Source organism: Phalacrocorax aristotelis, chromosome 13 (genome assembly GCF_949628215.1).
Source record: "Phalacrocorax aristotelis chromosome 13, bGulAri2.1, whole genome shotgun sequence".
Lineage (NCBI taxonomy): Eukaryota > Metazoa > Chordata > Aves > Suliformes > Phalacrocoracidae > Phalacrocorax > Phalacrocorax aristotelis.
This window is the reverse complement of record NC_134288.1, coordinates 5432401-5451984: the sequence shown is the minus strand read 5'-3', so window position 1 is coordinate 5451984 and position 19584 is coordinate 5432401. Positions and strand designations below refer to the sequence as shown.

The following is a 19584-nucleotide window of genomic DNA, read 5'->3' as shown; positions in this document are numbered from 1 at the left end:
CTCCCCTACCCTGGCTCCTGGTGCCTCAGGCCCCTCGGAGACCAGTGGCAGGGTAATCATTTACTTCCTGCCACAAGCCACTCCTTCGGACTTTTCCTTTGACCTTCAGACCGAATTGCCAAAATAAAAACAACGGGACGGAGGTACATGGTACCTGCTGCTTTCCGCAGCTGGAACGCGGCAGTGCCCACCAGCCCTGCTGCCGGAGCCCGGAGCCCAGCTCCCTGCACCTTGCTCTCTGCAGGTAACGCTGATTTACTTTCTCTGGGATATCTCGACTTTCCCTTTTCTTCATGAAGTCCTGAACCCGTTTGAGAGAGGCAGAGGTTTTTCCGCTCGTCCCTTGCTGCCAGCGACCCGGCGCACCCATGGGAGAGCTGCTCTGTGGGGGTCTGGCTCAGGGACAGCAGCTGGAAGTAGAGGGGGTTCGAGTTCCAGCAGTGGGTTTGTTTCCCAGCGGTGGAGGAATACAGACAGGAGATGAACAGCCTCCTTGCTCCCCCTGGAAATATTGTACTAGGTGGAAAGGTTTCTTGCATTAACTGTGCCTCCCCCAGGAAACTGCCATCACCCTGCCTGTGTCCGCAGCCCCACATCAGCTCACCTCCCTGGGTCAGCTCCCGTGGGGAGCAGCCACAAGAGTTCCTGACCCTGGGTAATTTCAGGAGCTGGCAGTTCAGCAGAAGTAGCTGGTGATTGACTGTGTGTGTCCCCATGTCCCTGAGCCACCTACACAGGGAAAGGAGGCTTGGGCTGGACTGGGCTTTTGCGGCCAGTACAAGAAGGGTGAGGTCTGCACCAGAAATTGCAGGTCGTTTTGGCTGTGGTCTTCCAGACTGTATCTCTGCGGGCAGGCTGGGCCTGGCGAAGCCTGGGGGGGCTGTGTCCAGCATCCCTCTAACGGGGCATCCCTGAGCCCCTCACTGGCAGGACAGGGAGGGGTGCTCCTGCTCGGTGCCAGAGCAGGGGAACAGAGATGGGCTCAGCAGATTTCAATGCAGATCTGCTGCTCTTGCATAGCGGCTCACGGGTCCTGACAACGCCGTGAGCAGGACCTTCAATTCAATCCCTTCAGTGCTTGTCCCAGTTTGGACTGGGCTGCCCATGTGATCAGTATATATAACTCTTCTGGGGACAATCTCCAGCTATGCCAACACCAGTTGCTTATGAGGTTTTGCATGTGTATAAAAAGGGGTGAAAACATGCATGCCATGCATGGAGCTGGAGTCGGCAGCTCTCGGGGACGGGTGTGGCATGGGGACAGAGCAGGGCAGAGGGCAGACATTCCCAGGGATGCTTTGCCCACAAGCTTTCCTAACAAATCCAGCACTGTGCCAGCAGCGAGCAGCCTGGTTTCGGGCAGTGCAGCTCTCTGAGCCGTCTCCAAGCTGCTAAGCCCTGCTCAATCCGGCTGGGAAACTGCCTCTCTGCCCTTGTCTCCACCAGGCTGGTCACACTCGGGTCTTGAGCTGTGAGTGGTGGCCCTGAGCGTGCACCCTACGTCAGACTGACTGCTCTGCAGGAGAAAAGAGGCGCTCATCCCCCAAAAAACAGTTGTTTTTTTTAAGAAAGGATCTAAAACATAGGGTGTAATGTGTCCTGAAGTCCTGCTGGGGAGGAGAAGAGAGGAAAGCAAGCAGGAGAATTGCACCTTCTCCAAAGGCAAGGCTGGCTAGCCAGAAGAGGAAGGGTTGCTTAGGGTCACAATGCCTCCAGCTTTGTGTTATTTATCCACTGACACTGTGCCTACACTTATAAAAATCTTGGGAGCAAGAAAGTCCCAGCTAACTAATTTAATGGCGACAATAAGATCAGGCATTTATTCCTCTGAAAATGTAAAGGTTTTACAAAAGATGGGTAATACTCTGCCATGTTCATATTTGTAGAAACGGAGGCACAGAAAGTTGCAAGAGTTGCTCAAACCCACTTCACCTCTCCTTCGGAATAAACCCCTGATCCCAAGCAGCCTCCTCTTGGCTCCTTTCAGCAAAACACGGGAAACATCCTAGCACCCATGTGGGACTCCTTGGCAAAATCAAGGGCAATGCCTGAGGCAAAGCCCTGGATTTTTGAAGCTAAAATTAAAATGTAGAGAGAAAAAAACCAGGAAAATATTTTAAAGAGCCCTAGTGGTCATCAATAATCTGTTTACTCTTTCATGAATCCTCTTAAGATGAAGAAATAGGCTCTGACCTTTTAAAGAACATGCTATTCCTTTCCCATCCTATCCTATCCTATCTTATCCTATCCTATCCTATCCTATCCTATCCTATCCTATCCTATCCTATCCTATCCTATCCTATCCTATCCTATCCCTTACCCAGCAGAGATAACTGAGTAGCCAAACATTTTAGGTCACCTTTCACTGCAGGTCAATGGAAACTTGCCTTGTGCAAGAAATACTTGTTTTAATCTTATCTGGACCCTTCCCTGCAATTCTGATTGCTCAGGGTTACGTGGTTCCACTTCAGTGATACTTTTATGATTACGGTTATGGCTATTGCTAGATAGGGAGATTAAGATAGTACACCTTTCCCTATAAAACAGCATATATGCATAACATACAAAATATTGTAAGAGAGAGGGCGGGGGTACTTCTCTGTTTGTAGAGCCAATGGGCTGGACGTGTTGTCCGCTGGATGTGTCCTGCCCTGGAGAAGTTGCAAATGTGGCATCCCCGGGGTGAGCCAGGGCTGGCACGGCTGGGAGGGACCAGGCTCAGCCATGGAGGGACCACGCAGCCCTCGACCCCTTAAAGGGCCTGGGGAAGTGTAGGCAGCTTTCCTCCCTTGGGGGAAAAGGAAAATATTTCCAAGCACGGACAATGTCTGGAGGCTCTTAGCTGTGCCACTGCAGCTGGAAATATCACCTCTCCGTGGCCAGGGATTGCTCCCACCACAGTCTGAACAAGTCCAGCCCAGGGAAGAGACATGCAAAGAAGGAGTTAAATTGCCCGATAGCTGCTCATCACCTCTGAGCCCAGGTCCAGCCAGAGGTTTTCCTGATATAGACGTGCCCTCTGGAGGGCAGGGAAACCACCCCTGCACAGAAGGCCAGCAATGCTGGCAAAACCCAACACTGACACCAGCAGGTCTCTGGCTTTACTAGAATTGCTTAATTTTGTTTAGGAGCCTGTGGGTGCTGGGCAGGAAAACGGGCCAAGTCTAAGGGGTGCATGGCCACACCTGCAGCACTTGCAGGGATGCGTGCCTGCATGCCTATATAATATATGTGCCCTGCAAGCGCTCCCACATCCAGCAGCACCTCCAGCATGGCACTAACGTGTCCTGTCGTGGGCAAGGGGCAGCACTGGCCAAGGGGCAAGAGCTGCTGCAGGCTGCTGCTGGATGTGGCTGTGGGTGCACAGAGGCAGGGCAAGGGGGAAAGTCTCACCTCTTGGACATGGGGAGGGCTGCCCGGGAGGGCTGCCCGAGAGGGCAGCACGCTGGAGGCTAACACCGCTCACATTACCTGTCCCGCTCATGTCCTCCATCATGGGGACAACTGCCTGCCCAAAACACCCCTCCAGGGAGAGTCAGGGGGCTTTCCAGGGCAGAGTCCTCTGCAGCTGCCGCAGGCATCTGGTAGTGTCTGATGCTGAATCCCCAGGTGAGGACCTGCCCTATGCTGAGGTTTACTGGTGGTTCATGTGTCCCCGTGTTTCCAGGGAAAGTCTTCTGCAGCACCAGGGCAGTCACCGCAGGCACAGGGAGGATGAATTGAGTCTCAGCATTAAAAAAAGAATGCTTTCCTGGAAGCAGAAATCTGTGAATTTAACAGTTCTAGTGTAAATTTCTTCTGTTGTACAGAAGTCAAACAGCCAACCGGTACCACCCAGCTCTCTTCATGTGCCCTCCATCTGCCAGTCCCAAAGCGCTTTCTGGAGGAGTGCAAAGAAAGGGACAGGGACACCGGAGTGGTGGCAGAGCCCAGAATGGCCTGAGCACCTGAACCCCACCAGAGCGAGCACTGTGGGTGTTGGCCAGACGAGGGGTCAGGGAGCGGGCCCCGCATCCCAGAGCCCTGCCTGGCTGGCAGGCAGCCCGGGCCGTGCCCGAGGGCTTGTTTCTCCTCTTTACTCCTGTGTCCTTTGCCTTTGCAGCTGGAGAAACATCTGCATGCTCTCTTTCCCAAGGACGCCTGGTGCCGGTCACTGAGCTCCTGCCCCAGCTGTAAGGAGAGGGGACTATTTCTGCTGGCTTTATGTACGTGGCCTGGATGGAGCCCTCCTCCACTGCCCTGGGGAAGACGAAGGGTAATGCTCCTGGCTGGTACGGTGTCACTAACCCCCCAGGGATGGTGAGGGCATGGAGGAGGCTTCCCCGCGGAGGTCTCCCACCAGCATTGGGTTGCAGCAGAACTGGCAGATGGTAGAGCCCCACTGCACGCCTTCCAGGTGGGCTGCAGCGTGGCTCGTGTCCCAGCACAGCCTCACAGGCATGGACGGCTGGGGCTTACCCTTCCCAGCGAGGGCTGCACAGAGAAGGCTCCCGTGGGACCCGCAGAGGGCCCAGGAGGTGGTTGCGTGCACGGGGGGCAGCAGCTTCACATCACATGCCTGGCCTGAATTACGGCCAGTGTGTGCACAGCCCTTGAGCATCAGCAGCCTGTACAAACAGAGGGGGCAGGATGGACAAAACCAACCCAACCATTACTTTGCCCATCAGTATCTATTACCATTATTGGCCACACTTCAGATTAGATATTGTGTGTATTTTAGCTGGTAAAAGTCTTTTCTTCCAGGTTCCTTATGCTTTCTCTTCATTGGATAGAATATGGGTTTTTAATTACAGATGCCTTTCTGTAGAAAATAAAATCAAGCAGATACCATTGACAATACAGAGGTTTTTACTGAAAGAAACAAAAGCAGAAGATACTGATTTGAAAATGTAAGTGACCTGCTGAAAGTATTCTGAAACTTAACAATTTCAATGCAAGTAGAGGCAAAAGTGGAGCAAATAAAAACTTAATAGGAGATATTTTTAAAAGCTGACAAAGCTGAGGATGTTGGCTGAGCATAAACTCAGGCTCTGACCTGAGAGAGAACAACATTTCAAGCAATGTGCTCCTTCCCCTCTCTCATTACACATGGCAATGACCACATCAGATGTTTTCCTCCTGGTAGCTGTAGTCTGAGGTTAGGGACCTGTTGCACAGCGATCAGCCCCTCTGCTGCCCTGGGGAAGCTGGATTTTCTCGTGCTGCAGCCGCAGACGGGAGATTTTAAAGGAAACAACAGTGGAAGCAAAAAGAGAATGCTTTATTTTTAATTAAGAGAGAGAGAAAACAACAGCCCTCCTCTAACGTCTCCTTTTGCTCAGAGCTTAGCCTCTGGTCTCTCAAACCACTGCATTCCTCCGACACCAGGTTTTTGTCTCCACATGTTTGTTTATGTTTGCATTTAATACTGCTGCAAAGCGCCAGCCTGGCTGCCCTGGGCTGCAGTCTTCCTGGGTCAGAGGAGGACACTGGAAGGAGCAACTTCTCTGTTTGTCCTGAGCCAAATGACAGTTTTAACCTTCCTCCAAACCACAGGATAATGGAAAAATTTCCAGCTTACTACCATGAGTAAAAAATTATTCTGAACACCTGAGATGCCACCTAGGATATAATTGGCTTCTACCCACCACCTGCACCCTCATCCAAAACTACCACCCCCACCTAAATTCTTACTCATTGGGTATATCTAGCAGGTGTCGCTTCATTTTTTTTTTTGCAGCTGATCAGCTTTTCCTGCTCTCTTTAAAGGGCTGCAGTGAACCACCAGCAGTGCTGTAATTGCCCTGAGAAGGTGGGGGTGTTTATGGGCTAAATGAACTGCTGCAGGAAACAAAGTTATTCCTCTCTGAGTTTCAGGAGTGAGCCTTGGGCTTCTGGTCTGCCGAGGCAGTCAGTGGCAGGGTGGGCTGGTGTCAGGATGGGGAATGAGGGGTCTCTGTGTTTGCCAACTGTGGACTGCTTCCCATGCTTCAGGACACAGCCTCTGCTGGCAGATGTGCTCCCAGGTGTGTTTGCCGTTTTGTTCTCTGTTTTCATGGGATTATTTTTTGAAAAATGCTGTAGGCTTTAGCCACCTGCTGGCTTTTATTCCAGCTTTGCATGTAGTTTTTCTCTAAAATCTGAAGGGTTGTTTGTCTGTAGGCTTTAGCTTGCTTGGAGGCAGGGCTGTTTGGCTGGGGTTCCTGCTCTGGTTTGCAGTGTCCCTGGGGTATAGGGGAAAGGATCCTCAAGAGAAAACTGGATAAGCCAGGAGGCCTGCTGAGGGCAGCTAAGAAAGTTTCCCTAAGTGAGGAAGTCCTTTAAAGTTTTCCCTACCTTCTTTCTGGAGTTACTGTGTGCTGTGGTGCCTCAATAGGTATGAAAGTGGAGCTCAGAGCTGGTGTGGAGTTATCTTTTAGATCTGTAGCAGGGGAAAGCTTTCTCTTTTTTTCCAGTAAAAGCATGTGTTTGCAGGAGCCCTCCTTCCTACCTCCCCTGTGCTCCTTCTCCAGGCTGAAACTGGGGCATCTCCCCCTTATGCTGCAGGCAGCCCCTGTGCTGGCTGAAAGCTGTGGGCTGCCTTAGGTGCCCCTCTCTCAACCTTGTCCCTCCAAGCCCTGTGCTTCTTCCAAAACATTGCCTGCTGTCCCAGTGACAGCCTGCCAGGCCTCCTCGCCTCTCCATGCTGGCAACTAGCCCTTCCCAGAGCAGGAGAGAATGAGGCACTCGCTCCGAGGGGTTTGCAATCTAGGTTAGGTAGGAAATGATGCTGAGAGCAGTGACATCAGGGAAGAGGGTGGGAGGCAGCTTTCGGATGACGAGGCTATGAGGTTGCCTCTCCGTGCAAGGTACGCGTTGCATTAGTAATGTGTTTGTAGCAAATAACGCTGGGCCAGCATGGGAATGTGGGTCACTGCTGGCAGAACTGTTGAAGGAAGAGGGAGCTGCTTGTGCTGTGCTGGGAAGAAAACGTATGTTGCTGAGGGATGTTTTGGTTGGGGGGGAGACTTAGCTGTGGTAACTGCTCCAACTTGTAAGTAGCAGCTTTGTGCGAGTGGGTGCCTGCTGCCTGGGGGATGTCTCTGGCCCTAGCATTGGGGTGAAATGCTTTTTGAGGGGGTGTGGGGTGCAGTGGTTTGTTCCTGGTGTGTAAGAGTCATACCAGGAGACTCCTTGATTTACTTGCTGATGCTCTCTGTGGCCCTGGCTGTGTCTGGAACATCCCTGCTGCCCCAGCAGGCACAAGGAGGGATGCAGCCGGGCATGTATAACCAAGGATTCCAGTGTATTTTCATGACCTATTTCTGATTCTGTTTCAGTGTGTGTGCGCTGAATCTTTGTGCTTCAGGGGGAGTAGGGTTTGTTAGTGATAAGGAAAAGCCTGTTTGACTGCTTAGATTTAAACTAGAAACTAACCTGGCTTTGATGGTGGACTTGGGCTGGGGAAGGTGGCTCTGAGCCCGAATAGGAAGCGATACGGGAGGGGGATATATACGTATCTTAGAAATGTGTGTGGTACTTCAGCACAGAAAAAGACTTGCCTCAGGGCAAATACATTTAATGAAATAGCTTTGTTGGAAAAGGCTGCCCTTGGTCAGCAGGAACCTGAGTAGCCTCATTTCCAACAAAGAAGCGGTAGAGAAGAGCGGAGCTGGTGGAGGGAATGGGCTGCCAGGCTGTGGCCCTGGAAGAGCCGTGCAGCCTTTGCTCAGCAGCAATGCTCCTGCCTAGCTCCAGGCTGTGGAGACCCTGCTAAAGCAGCCTTGTCTAAGCCTGTCAGAGCAAGTCAGGAACTTGTCCTGCATCCTGTGCTGCCAGCTAATACCTCCAAGCCAGATGGATATGTTTCCATGGCTTGGCCATATACTCCCCAAAATGCTCAAGCTGTGACGTGCCCACCTGTGCCTGAATGGAGTCTTACTTTCCCTGAGTCTGGTATCAGAACAGTGTTTATGGCAGCAAATTGACCCTGGAGCCAAACCCAAGCTTGTGAGTGTTCAGATTTGAAGGGCAGGGCTGATGTCCCTCTGCTGTGACTGTGATATCTGGCTGGTCTGTCGAGCAGCCTGTGGGACGGACACAGCCCTGAGGCAGGCATTGCATGACCTTCAGGAGATCTCAGTGAGCCAGGGAGAGACAGATCGTCAGGGAAATAAGGACTATGCCCAGTGGGAGGAGATGGGGATTGATCTGTCTGGGTGCTGCCTGGCCTGGACGCTGTCCCTAACTGGTGGGTGCCTGCTGGGACAAGCTCCCCTAGCTGCTACAGGGCAAAGTATTGGACAAGGTCAGGGTCTCAGACCAGTTTGATGTTTGGAAGCTCACTCACCGAATGGTTTCTGGGTTTTTCTTTAAATTCTTGCTTTTTCCTCCCCGTCCATTCAGACTCTAAAATGATAGCTGGTTTTTGGCTCCTCATCAAATCTGCCCCCAGGTCCCAAAACGGTTGGTGGTGCCTGGTTTGGTGGCTCCCTGGACGTGCAGGTCAATCCATCTGGCAGATCCCAAGACCTGTGCAGGAAGGGCTCTGTAAATGGCCTTGTGTTTACCTCAAAACTTGTTGTTGTCCTACAAACTCCTTGCCTGGTGAGATGGGCTTTGGCAGCCGGTGCTGCCAAGTCCTTGGTCTGTAGAAAAGCTAATCCAGGATGAAAACTTGCTTGTGTCTACAGAGGCACCTTTTCTGGGGGGGTGTGTGTGTGTATAGACTTCTGTGAATGTTTTGATTCTTTCTCTTTCCTTCCAGTAGCAAAAATAGGGCTGAGCCAGGGAGTAAAACTGAGTCTTAGAATATTTTTGCTATCTACTCTTAAGCAAAATAAGAAACTCCTCCGTACAGGTTGCACTTCTCAGGCTTTTCCTTCTCAGCCTGTGCTGGGAGGGGCAGGCTCAGGGCTTTGCCTCTCTGTGAACAGAGAGGTGATGATGGGTGGTGGCAACCGCCTGTGCATCAGGGATGCTCTGTGGTGGGAATCCCAGCTTTTGGCACTGTCCTTGGGCAAGTCACTTACTTGCTGTGTTCCCTGTGTTCTGGCTTACCTCCTGCAGGGCCCTGAAAGGTTTCATTCATGTCCCTAATTACTCAGAGTCCTGAATAAAAGGGGCAGTAGATGTGCCAAGTGTATGACGTATCCCAGTACAACATCGTCCTTGTGAGCATTCTCCTTGTCCCTCCTGGGAACCCAGAGGTGGCTCAGGGAGGCTTTGATGGTGGTGCTTGAGCCTGAGTCCCCTCTGCCATGGCAGAGTGTCTGTTTTGTGGCACTTCTCCCTGTCCTGTGAGCTATTGAAGGCTCCTGGCTGGGGTGGGAGGGGAGCTGTCCTGGTTCCTATAATTTCCTGGTTATTTTGGTATGTGGGTGGAAGGGGGAGGAGGGTGGCTGTGGAGAGAAGAGCAAGGTCAGTGAAGAACAAACATGCCTCTGTGCACTTGTGATTGTGCTGCCAGCTAATCGGCTTCGGTGCTCCAACTTTCTTCACAGACCTCATCAAGCACAGCCGTGAGAGGATAGGACAAACCATCAAGGCCTCTGGCTCCAGACTCTGCTCGTAGTGAGTATGAAAGCCTCCCAGTGGGATGAGAGCCCTTTAAAAGCTCAGCCTGTGCCGGCTCAGCGGTGAATGGAGCTGGCTGGCACCAGCCAGATGTGGGCAGTCCGCGGGGACAGCCGCCAGCACCCACTGCTGCCCAGCATCTCCTACCATGGTCAGCCCAGCTGTGGAGGAGGGGGGCCCTGGGATGGCCGTGGGTCTGTGCCTGGCAGCATGTGGGGGCAGAGAGGGGGAGCACCCGCAGGTGAGATGTGGGGAAGGCTGGTGGGATCTTCAAGCCCCCTTTTTAGAAGGGGCAGGGTGGAGGGTGGCTGGGGGGATGGGAGCCTTCAGAGACTCCCTGTGGTGTACGAGAGCTTGGTGGGGCTGAGAGGGAATAGACAAAGCTCTTTGGGGTAGGGAAGAAGGGTACAGAAATCCTTTTTTCTTTTTTTTTTTCCTTCTTCCCCTCAACACCTTAAAACCAAGGGGAAGAATCCCTGGGGTGGCAGAACTCATCCCCCCACTGATGCTTGATTGGGGTGGGTCTAAACCAACAAATGTTGTTTAAGTCCAGCTTTTCCAGCCCCAGCAGCAGCTGCGCTGGGTAGATGAGAGCCCTGTGCTTTAATGTCTCAGCTTATTGAACCTGCTTGGGCTGCCATGTCAACAGCTCCAAACTGTGCTGGTCTCTGCTGGCTGTGGGGAATGGCCTCTAACTGCTGCCAGCCCAGCTGGACTTGCCTGGGTGCCCTGCGGGGACACTTGGTTGGCTGCAGGGCTGGGTGCTTCAGCATCCCCATGTGGTGGGGTGGGAGTTACATCTGCCTCACAAGGGGTCTGGCCGTGGCTGGTGTCTGCAACCTCATCTGGCCCTGATACTGGGCTGCTGCTTGGGCAGTGCTGATATTGTGTTGGTGCCCTGACTACTTTCTGCTGTTGCAAACCAAGGGCTAACTGTGGCATGTAATATATTTGTGCTTCAAACCACTCGTGTGCCCAGGAGCCTTTTTTGCCACCTCCTGCTGGTGTGTACCCACTGTCCCCTGCCTCTCCTAGTGCATGTGAACCCCTACCCCTTGGGAGTAGCAGTGCTACAAAGGGAGCAGCTGGGGAACTTGGTTGAGGTCACCTGTGAGGATGCACTGGGGTCTGTGCTGGTCCCTGGCAAGTTAATGGTGCGAAGCTGTTCGTTTCCTGGATTTTGTTTTCAATACTGAGTTTTTTTTTCCAAGTGCTGAACGAGTTGCTTTTTTAATGGATCGTTCTCGGAGCCCGGACAAAAGCACCCAGGTGAGATCATGGCTCTGAGACAGTAAGTCCTCACCATTGGGATGGAGAGAGAGGCTGGTGACTGTAGAAGAAAGGCAAGGAGGAAAGCCAGTGTTAGCCTGCTGGGAGGCTTACTGCTCCCTTGTCCCTGTGGGTGATGCTGGGTAGAGGTAAAGAACAGAGAAACCCTATATAGCCTTTTGGACAAGGCAGAATGCTCCCAGAGACTGGGGAGGGGAAGATTCCTGGGGAGCAGGAACAGGAGGAAGACCTGTATGTACTTTCTTGTTGTTGGGAAGAGGGCTGGGCACCTCTGTGATGCTACATGTGTGTAAGGCCACTTGCAAGGCTCCAGACTTGGCAGTTTTGGGGGTTAATGGGAGTGGACAGAGAGCTGCAGGGTTGGGGGAGGGGGGAAGGTGCTGATGTCTTCCTGCAGAAGTGCTCCTCTGTCTCAGAGCTGTGCACAGGGCTTCTTGCCTAGCAGAGACAGTGGGGAGAACCTTGCTCTTTTGGTGCTGCAGTGAGCAACTGAGCCACACAGTGCCTTTCTTCTGTGGCAGCACAGCAAGTCTTGAAAGCCTCAAGTCAGGATCCAAGCAGTCTCTTAGCACTTTTTTCTTTGTGCAAGTATGGGATGAGACTCTAGCTTAGTACAGCCTCCAGCTGTTCTATTGCTTTAGTGCATAGCTCTGTTCTCCCTTTCCCTATCACTTAGTTTAGCAAGGCATCCACTGTGTCTTTTGCTGATGGGTGTTTCTCAAAGGCTCTGTGCAAGGGATGCTGCTTTGAGGAAGAGAAAACATAACATGCAGCATGGTCCTTGTGACTAATATTATTGTTATCCTCTCTAGCCTCCAACACCAACTGACAACATCAACCTTGGACCTTCTGCTAACCCAAAGTAAGCTCTCTGCAAAAGCCAGGTAGGGTGTGGTATGTGCAGTGAGGAGATCTGGCAGGGGAATGCAGTTGGTCCCTGTGTCTTGCATCGGTGGTGTCTGCAAAAGTCCCAAAAATTACATTAACACATGTGTATCACCAATGCACCAGCCTTCAAAACATTCAGCTATAGCTGGTCCCTGATATCATAATCATCCTCTCCTGTCTGTGTCTGCAGCCCCTTGTCCCATCTCCCTTGACAGGTAGCAAGGAAGGATCCTCCTCATTGCTGCTAGCTCCCTGACTACCTTTCTCTAGAAATAGCAATAAACTCTGTCCCTGGAAAGGTGCCACTTGGTCCTGACAGGTGCTCTCACCTGCTGCTGTGTTCAGCAGGTGGGTTGCTGAGGGATTGCTCATCCTCTGCTGTGTGCACTGACATACACGGTGCGAATGCCCTGCTTGCTGACAGCTGGCTGGGAGGGAGGGTCACCCCTCCAGTGCCCTTTAACCCCTTTCACAAACACTCGTGTTTCCAAGAAGGAACCCTGCTTTGATGGTAGTGTTGCTGTTGCATGTTTTTCTCCCAGAAACATTAACTTGCTTCATTCTTGCCCAACAGTGCCAAGCCAACAGACTTTGACTTCCTGAAGGTTATTGGCAAAGGAAGCTTTGGCAAAGTAAGTGGATATTTACAGGTGGGCTGCTGCTCTTTAGAGGCAGCTTGGAAAGAGATTTCCATGCTGAAGGAGTTTCTAACCATCTCCTTTGCTTGCACTTCTCCAGAGGAGGTTGGCCTGAGTGGGACTGAGACCAGATGAGAACTGAGATGGGGTTTTCATAGTCCATTCTTTGAGCTGCCCTGGAGACTCTCTAAGGACAGAAGCATGAGGTGTTTCATGCTCAGGGTGGTGATGGTGAGGGGCAGTAATTGATTCAAAATAAGCCTCAGATTTGTTCAGCTAACAAAAGATCTCTTGACAAATCTGTATGTTGTGAGATAGCAAGGATCCACTTTAAAGGGACTATCCCCAAATGCTCCACACCTACTTGCTATTGGGTGTGTAAGAGATGTTTGTAGAGATATTGTGTGCCTTTTTCTGGCAATGTGAAAGTGCTGGTAAGTCAGTGGGCTGGAGCTTGGTCTTTAAAACTTGGTACCTGACCCTGTGAAGCTGTACTCTGTCTTATAATCGCTCACAAGAGTGTTGAGCTAATGAGGAAACACTAACCAAGTGGCAGAAGGTGAGACTTATACCTGTGACCAGGACCTTCTGTTGCAGGTTCTTCTGGCCAAACGCAAGTGTGATGGGACTTTTTATGCTGTGAAAGTCTTGCACAAGAAAACCATCCTAAAGAAAAAAGAGGTATGTCTGCTCTCCTTGCCTGCATCTGCAGATAGCAGTCAGTATATGAGCCATCCTGGTAACGTAATTGAGGTATCTTGGGGCTGAGTGAGCATTCACATAGACAAGTCCTGTGTTAAACATGGATTTCTTGGTGCCATGGGAAAATGGAGAAGAACTGTGATAATCAGGCTAGAGAGGAGAGAGCGGTTCCCTTTCTGGGGCTGGAGATGACTCCCTAGAACTCCTAGCTTCTACTTGTTTTCAAAACAGCAGCGAGCCCCTACTTCAGGCTGGACCGGACCATTGCCTAAAACTCTAATGCCTTGCTTGCTTTTTGATAGCAAAACCACATCATGGCAGAGCGCAATGTGCTCCTGAAAAATGTCAAGCACCCCTTCCTTGTGGGACTCCATTACTCCTTCCAGACCTCAGAGAAGCTTTACTTTGTGCTTGACTATGTAAATGGGGGAGAGGTGAGTGCACATAAAGGCTTTGTTTTAATTCTCTCTTTGGTTATTTCCAAACATGCTGCTTTGTTGCTTAAAACTTTCTTGTCAGAAGATAATGATGTTGAAGTATAATGTTGCTTTGACTGCTGGCAAGGACCAGCTAGGAGTGGCTGGCATGCTATATCACTGGTAAGTTGAGTGAAGATCTTGCTGGATAAGACCTGTGTCAGGTATTCTCAAGGCAAGGACACTGAGAAAAAACATGTGCTAGGGGCATCTTAAAATCCTGCAAAGAACATGGGAAACACTGATGTTGGTGAGCTTCAGGCAAAACCCATTTGTGGGCCAGCTCTGGATTCCAGTCTAGTGCTTGGGTCATTCCTTTGCAGTATGTCAGGCTTATTTTTCTGTCCTGCAGAAGCTCCTCTTTCTTCAGCTGTCTTTTTCTGTGCTATCTCAAACTGGGCGATATTGTTAACATGGATGTCTCTTCCAAGTCTAATTCATATCGGGGATCTGAGTGGGTTCACCTCTGCACGTGCTACTCCTCATGGCCATGCTGTGGGTTGTACTATGGCCTGCGGGTTGTAGCAAGCTAGAAAACTTAACTAGATCAGCAGATGTCCAGTTTTGGGGCAATGAATTAAGTGAGATAGTGACATAAGAGGAGGACAAAAGCAGTTTCTAGAAAGGTATTTAGATTGCTTAAAGTCATTTGGTTTGGGTTTATTTGGTGCTGTTTATGTGCCACTTGCTGCAAATCGGTTTTAGCTCAAGTAGCTGGCTTTCAGGCTCATTCCAGATATCCTTCATCTTTTAGAGAAGAAATTATCAACCTTGTGATCTGTTTGCAGCTCTTCTTCCACTTGCAAAGGGAGCGCTGCTTCCGTGAGCCCCGGGCCCGATTCTATGCTGCAGAAGTCGCTAGCGCAATTGGGTACCTGCATTCCTTAAACATCATTTACAGGTAAGGCACGTGTCCTGCCGGGGAGATCAGGGGCACAGAGTCTGCCCAGCCAGGCTGTGTGCAGTGCTGGGGAGGGAAAAGACTCTTCTGGGGCTGTGCAAAATGCAGGACTGGCATAGCTGAAGATTCTCCTAACCAGACAAGATGGTACACTACTGGCATTTTACACTGCAATATGGGTGCTGTCGGCATGGGACCTGATGAGCAATAAATGCTCCCAGCCTGATAGGGGGAAGGAGAATGGCTGGGTGAAAAGATCTAAAATAAACCTGGCACAAGAAGGAAGAAATTCTCTCGGTGCCAATTTATGCATAGATATGCAGGGAAATACAGGCTAACACCTGATCCGGTATGACAGTAGTCTTTCTATATTTGCATATGTTGTATGTCGATACCCAACAGTGATGGGAATCTGTGCTTTGGGAAGGTCTTGGTGAACTGGACTGTGGTATCCTGTTAACTCCTGTTCTCAGCTGATGCTGTTTCAGATCAGGCTTTTCTACATATCTAGCCAAATCTGCTCAAACAGCACTTTTTGTCTTGCAGGGACTTAAAACCTGAGAACATCCTCCTGGATTGTCAGGTATATTCACAGCTCGTGCGGCCTTCCTTCTGGCTTTAAAAGCATCAGAACCATAAAGAGAGGGCTATGGTTCTGCGAGCTGGGCTATAGTTCACTTAATTGCATGGGTTTTGTACGTACGCACCACTGCATTTCTGTGCAGATCCTGCAAGAGGGAGTGAGCCTGCCCTCTGCAGACTGCATGTTTAGGGCCCTCTCGGCTCGTTCCCAAAGCTGGAACCTGACTTGTGGGCAGGGAGCAGGGCTGCTAAGAGCAAGTCACTGTGGCTACTCTGGTGGTGACCACCATATAAACTGTTTCCAGGATGAAGCAGCGGCAAAGCACAGCAGTGCTGGATCTCTTCAGAGCTAGGTAGTTGTAGACAAATTAAAAAAAAAAAATCTAAACTCTTTCTCTATAGGCTCCTATACTTGTACTATAGGATGTCCAGAAGGTGAGGGAGGGGAAGTAGATGAACAGTGGGGAGCTAAAACATAATGAGACGCAATGTGAAGGTCAATGCTTGGAAATCCTCTTTAGAAAGAGGCAGCCATGCTGAAATTTCCCCCTCTTCTTCAGGGACACATAGTATTGACAGACTTTGGACTCTGCAAAGAAGGAATGGAGCAAGAGGAGACAACTTCTACTTTTTGTGGCACTCCTGAGGTACAGCATGTGCTGGGGTTTCACTGTGCCCTGGGGGCTGAAAGCCTTCAGAGACTTGCTTCTGTGCCTCACACTTGCATGGGTGCTCAGAATCTCAAAATATGGGCTCTGTGAATTAGACTTTGGGCTCTTAGAGGCTGTCAGCCTGAAGCTGGAGTTCAGATAAGGTCTTCCCTACTCAGCAGAAACAGTTTTACCTGTAACAGCTGATTAGTATTATAAATTTGCTGTGCTATCAGGGACAGGGATCCCTGCACTCAGAAATGGCCACTCTTGTGTAACTAGGGCTGCTCCAGGTGGCTGTGGAGACAACCTTGACCCTGGGACCCCATGAGCAAGCCTGTGAGCAGGCTGTTTACCTGCTCTGATACCCTGGAGCTGCAGAACAGGGACCCTGCTGGTACTGACATACACAGGACCTTGCTGTACCCTTCTACATGTCCTTGGTGTGCAGGAGCTGCAAAACACCTTGTGTGTAGGAGAGGACCAGGCTCTCTGGAATGTGAACAGTGCTCAGAGGAGGGGAAATGCCTGTTCTCCAATGAACCTCAGATTGTTTTTTGATTTAAAAAAAATACTTCCAATTGGGCTTATTGGAAGCTTTTTTCTTTTTCTGTGCCTTACTGAGCTGGGGATTTTGGTAGCACTTTGGCCTAGGTAATAAAGCTGCCCCGCTGCCCTTCCTCAGGCAGGTTGAAGAAGGGTCTGTAAACAAGATACCTTTTCAAGCTCAGTAGAAGTGGGCAGGAATTTTCTGGTGATAGCCCTTGGCTTTCAGTGGGGACCCACTTACGCAATAGTACAACATGAACCAAGCAGGAATGTTTGAGCTTTGTTTTGTGGTTTTTGGTGTTGGTTTTTTGTTTTTGTTTTTTTCACCCTGCCCTAGATAGGGAGCCTGATAGTACGCAGAGATAATCCTGTGCGAGACCAGGCTTGATGTTCTACAGGCTGCTTGAATTTTTCCCTGTTGCTCCTTCATGGTGGTTACTGGTGGTGGTGTTGCTTTGAACAGACTTAATGGGACTGAAAACAGCAGCTTTCCTGAAACTACATGAGTGCTTCAGAGATGTAACATGTCAGTGCAGGACAGGTTTGCTGGCTGAGTTGTGGTGTGCGGCAAACCCTTGTACAATCCTCTACAGGAGGAGAACCTTGTGTAACCCAGAAAAAAAAACATTTTGGGGTTTTGGTAGGTGTCTTTCAAACCCTTTGCTCTAAAGCAAGTAGAAAGTCTATCAAAGCATAGTAGGAAACGCATCTGTGTGCTTTCTAATGAGTGAACTTTGCTTAGCTTGAACTGCAGCCAGGTTTGTGCGCTTATGAGGACAGTCCTTCCTTTAAAACTTGACTCAAATACTTACTCCTGGCTCTTCCTAGTACTTGGCTCCTGAGGTGCTAAAAAAGCAGCCGTATGACAGGACAGTAGACTGGTGGTGCCTGGGAGCTGTCCTCTATGAGATGCTGTTTGGTCTGGTAAGTTTGGAAGCTGTCTGTTTTACCCTACGTGGTGGGGAATTTACTTTCAAAAAATGTGATGAGGTTGGTCTGGCATTCACATGGTACCTGACATGGAGAATCTAGTCCTGAATTAGATGGCCTGTTTCAGTCATACCATTGCCCTCTGAACAGAGATATCTGTTTGACACTTGAGATACAGCAGGTTTCCCTCATTTACTTGCTGCAGGACTCATCCTGCAATGTGGTGTTCCTTATGGTAGCTCATGTCTTACCTGGCTGCTTCTCATCTCTTTCAAATTAGCCTCCATTTTACAGCCGGGATGTGTCTCAAATGTACGACAACATCCTGCACAAGCCACTCCAGATCCAAGGAAGCAAGACTGTAGCAGCTTGTGACATCCTCCAGGGACTTCTCCACAAGGATCAGAAGAGGAGGCTGGGTGCCAAGACAGACTTTGTAGGTTGCCTCTATTAGGATCAGGAGGGAGGATGGATAGGAAACCCTTCTTTTGTGATAACAGCACTGCCTTGGAAAAAGCTTTCCACACAGCTTGATGTCTCTCCAGCCTCCTAAAAGGGGCATATGGGGTTGAATTGGATTTCCAAAGGGAAAGGTGTGGTGGCAAGCTAGGACACCAATGTGTGCTGGTATCATCTCCCTTCAAGGGATTACTGGACCAAGATGCTCATGTATTAAGATTTGCTACATGGGGCCTATATGGATATGTGGTAGCCCCAAGTCTTGCTTCAGTCACTTAATGCTATGAAACCAGCTAGCAGGTGCTGGAAAAGGAGGGTTGGGAAAAGAATTACTTTTTTCCCCTCCATTTTCTATGCAGCTTGAGATAAAGAACCACGTATTCTTCAGCCCAATAAACTGGGATGACTTGTACCACAAAAGGATTACTCCTCCATTTAACCCCAATGTGGTAAGTGAGTATTCTTGTTGGCATCTGTTATAGTGGTTGGTTGGGGTCTGCTCACTTGAAATGACTGTGTCTTTGCTCCTTGGCTTAGGCTGGTCCAGCTGATCTGCGACACTTTGATCCAGAGTTCACCCAAGAAGCGATCTCCACCTCCATCACCCACACGCCTGACCTAGCAGCCAGCAGCTCCAGTGCCTCAGATGCGTTTTTAGGGTTTTCTTATGCACCAACTGAAGAGGACATCTAGGTTTTATAAAGGCTTTGAGAAGCCAGATTTTAACTGATCGGGTTTTATGTTTGGGTTTTTTTTTTTTCCCTGAAAGGACTGGCACTGTCCTTTGCTCATGGTTTAAGGAGACTGGGATTAATACACTAACGGCTGGGATGCAACAGAGCTCTTAACTCTTGCTGTTTGGTGGATTTCCCTCTAAATGACTTCCTCTGACATGGAAAGTGGGACACTGATGATTATTATTTTCCCCCTGAGTATCTTGTGCTACTTAGCAGGATTGAATTCACTCTGTGGCTGTATTTATGGCAGAGGTGTGTACTATCATTCACATCAGCAGCTCTGTCCCTCTAACTGGCCACGTTTTTTTTTTTTTTTTTTTTTTTTTGTGTGGAGCTAACGCTGCCCAGCTATGTCCAGCTGCTTTGCCCCTGTAACAGAGAAGGGAAAAACTCTTCACGCTTCCTTCTTTTAAGCAGACTGTCACTTATGCCACTCAAACTGTTTCACCTTTGGAGTAATAACTGTTGTTGCAGTTCTGAAAATCCTGAACTGAGCCGTGGCCTTTCATGCCAGCCAGGCCCTCCCTACAGTGAGCGGATCATCCCTCTCTGGGCCAGCATTGGGATGCTGCTGAAGCAACAAGAAGGCTGTTATGGAATAGCCAGTGTGTGTGAGAAAATCGCGGATTAAAAGGGGTGGGGGAGAGGCCAAAGGGCTCGGGCAAAATCAAAATAACCTTACGGCCAAAACCTGCTGGGGGTGAAGGGGTCTTTTCACAGCCTGTGTGTGGCTTACCAGAGGCACACCACCACCACTGCGATGAGCACGATCCAGGGCGCTGCAGTGCACGGGACCGCACGCAGCGAGGGGAGCCTGAGCCTGGCTCCACACCCCGGAGAGGGAGCAGCAGCCTTCCTCTTCCTCTTCCAGGCTCCGGCACCTGCCTGAAACTGCCTGTCACTGATGTAGAAGTTATTTATTCTGCCTTAATTTAAATGCTCGTATACCCACTGAATGTCACTTTACACTTTTTATTTTTTAAAGTTATTTTGCTGTGTTGCTGTGTGGAGGAGAAAGGGGGTGAAGAGCTTTGAACTGCAGCACAAGAATAAACAACCTGTTCATGCTGTTGGGAAGCTTGTGCTGGAACAACTTTTTTTTTTTTTTTTAATCGGACTTAATCTTGTACCTATTGAAGTCGTCAGAGCTGTGATATGGTTTATATTAAAGTGCATACACTGGTGTACTTCCATCTCTGCCCTGTGTGGAAGGGAGGAGGCTAGTGCTAGCGCTAGGCTGTGCCTGAG

The 19584-nt window shown here is 50.0% G+C and overlaps 1 protein-coding gene across 3 annotated transcripts; it reads left to right on the top strand.

The window, feature by feature from the left end:
• The first annotated feature begins 129 nt into the window (after positions 1–129).
• Positions 130–19523, top strand: SGK2 (serum/glucocorticoid regulated kinase 2). Of its 3 annotated transcripts, none has more exons than XM_075109179.1 (15): positions 130–244; positions 4103–4271; positions 9462–9531; positions 10746–10803; positions 11637–11686; positions 12287–12344; positions 12948–13031; positions 13355–13486; positions 14317–14429; positions 14976–15012; positions 15572–15658; positions 17039–17134; positions 17421–17576; positions 17959–18048; positions 18137–19523. In XM_075109179.1, the coding sequence occupies exons 2-15, from the start codon at positions 4259–4261 to the stop codon at positions 18290–18292; spliced, it is 1200 nt and encodes a 399-aa protein (XP_074965280.1). In that variant the 5' UTR covers positions 130–244; positions 4103–4258; the 3' UTR covers positions 18293–19523. The 3 variants fall into 3 exon arrangements, with proteins under 3 accessions (XP_074965280.1, XP_074965278.1, XP_074965279.1); XM_075109177.1 differs by having other exon boundaries at positions 156–244; positions 4136–4255; XM_075109178.1 differs by lacking the exon at positions 130–244 and having other exon boundaries at positions 4121–4255.
• Positions 19524–19584: the final 61 nt, after the last annotated feature.

Bases quoted from the DNA above. Each gene is read 5' to 3' on its own strand.
- SGK2 (XM_075109177.1), top strand. From the start codon at position 4,204: ATGTACGTGGCCTGGATGGAGCCCTCCTCCACTGCCCTGGGGAAGACG. The intron at 13,487-14,316 runs GTGAGTGCACAT...ATCTGTTTGCAG, and splicing joins ACTATGTAAATGGGGGAGAG to CTCTTCTTCCACTTGCAAAG. The intron at 15,659-17,038 runs GTACAGCATGTG...GGCTCTTCCTAG, and splicing joins CTTTTTGTGGCACTCCTGAG to TACTTGGCTCCTGAGGTGCT.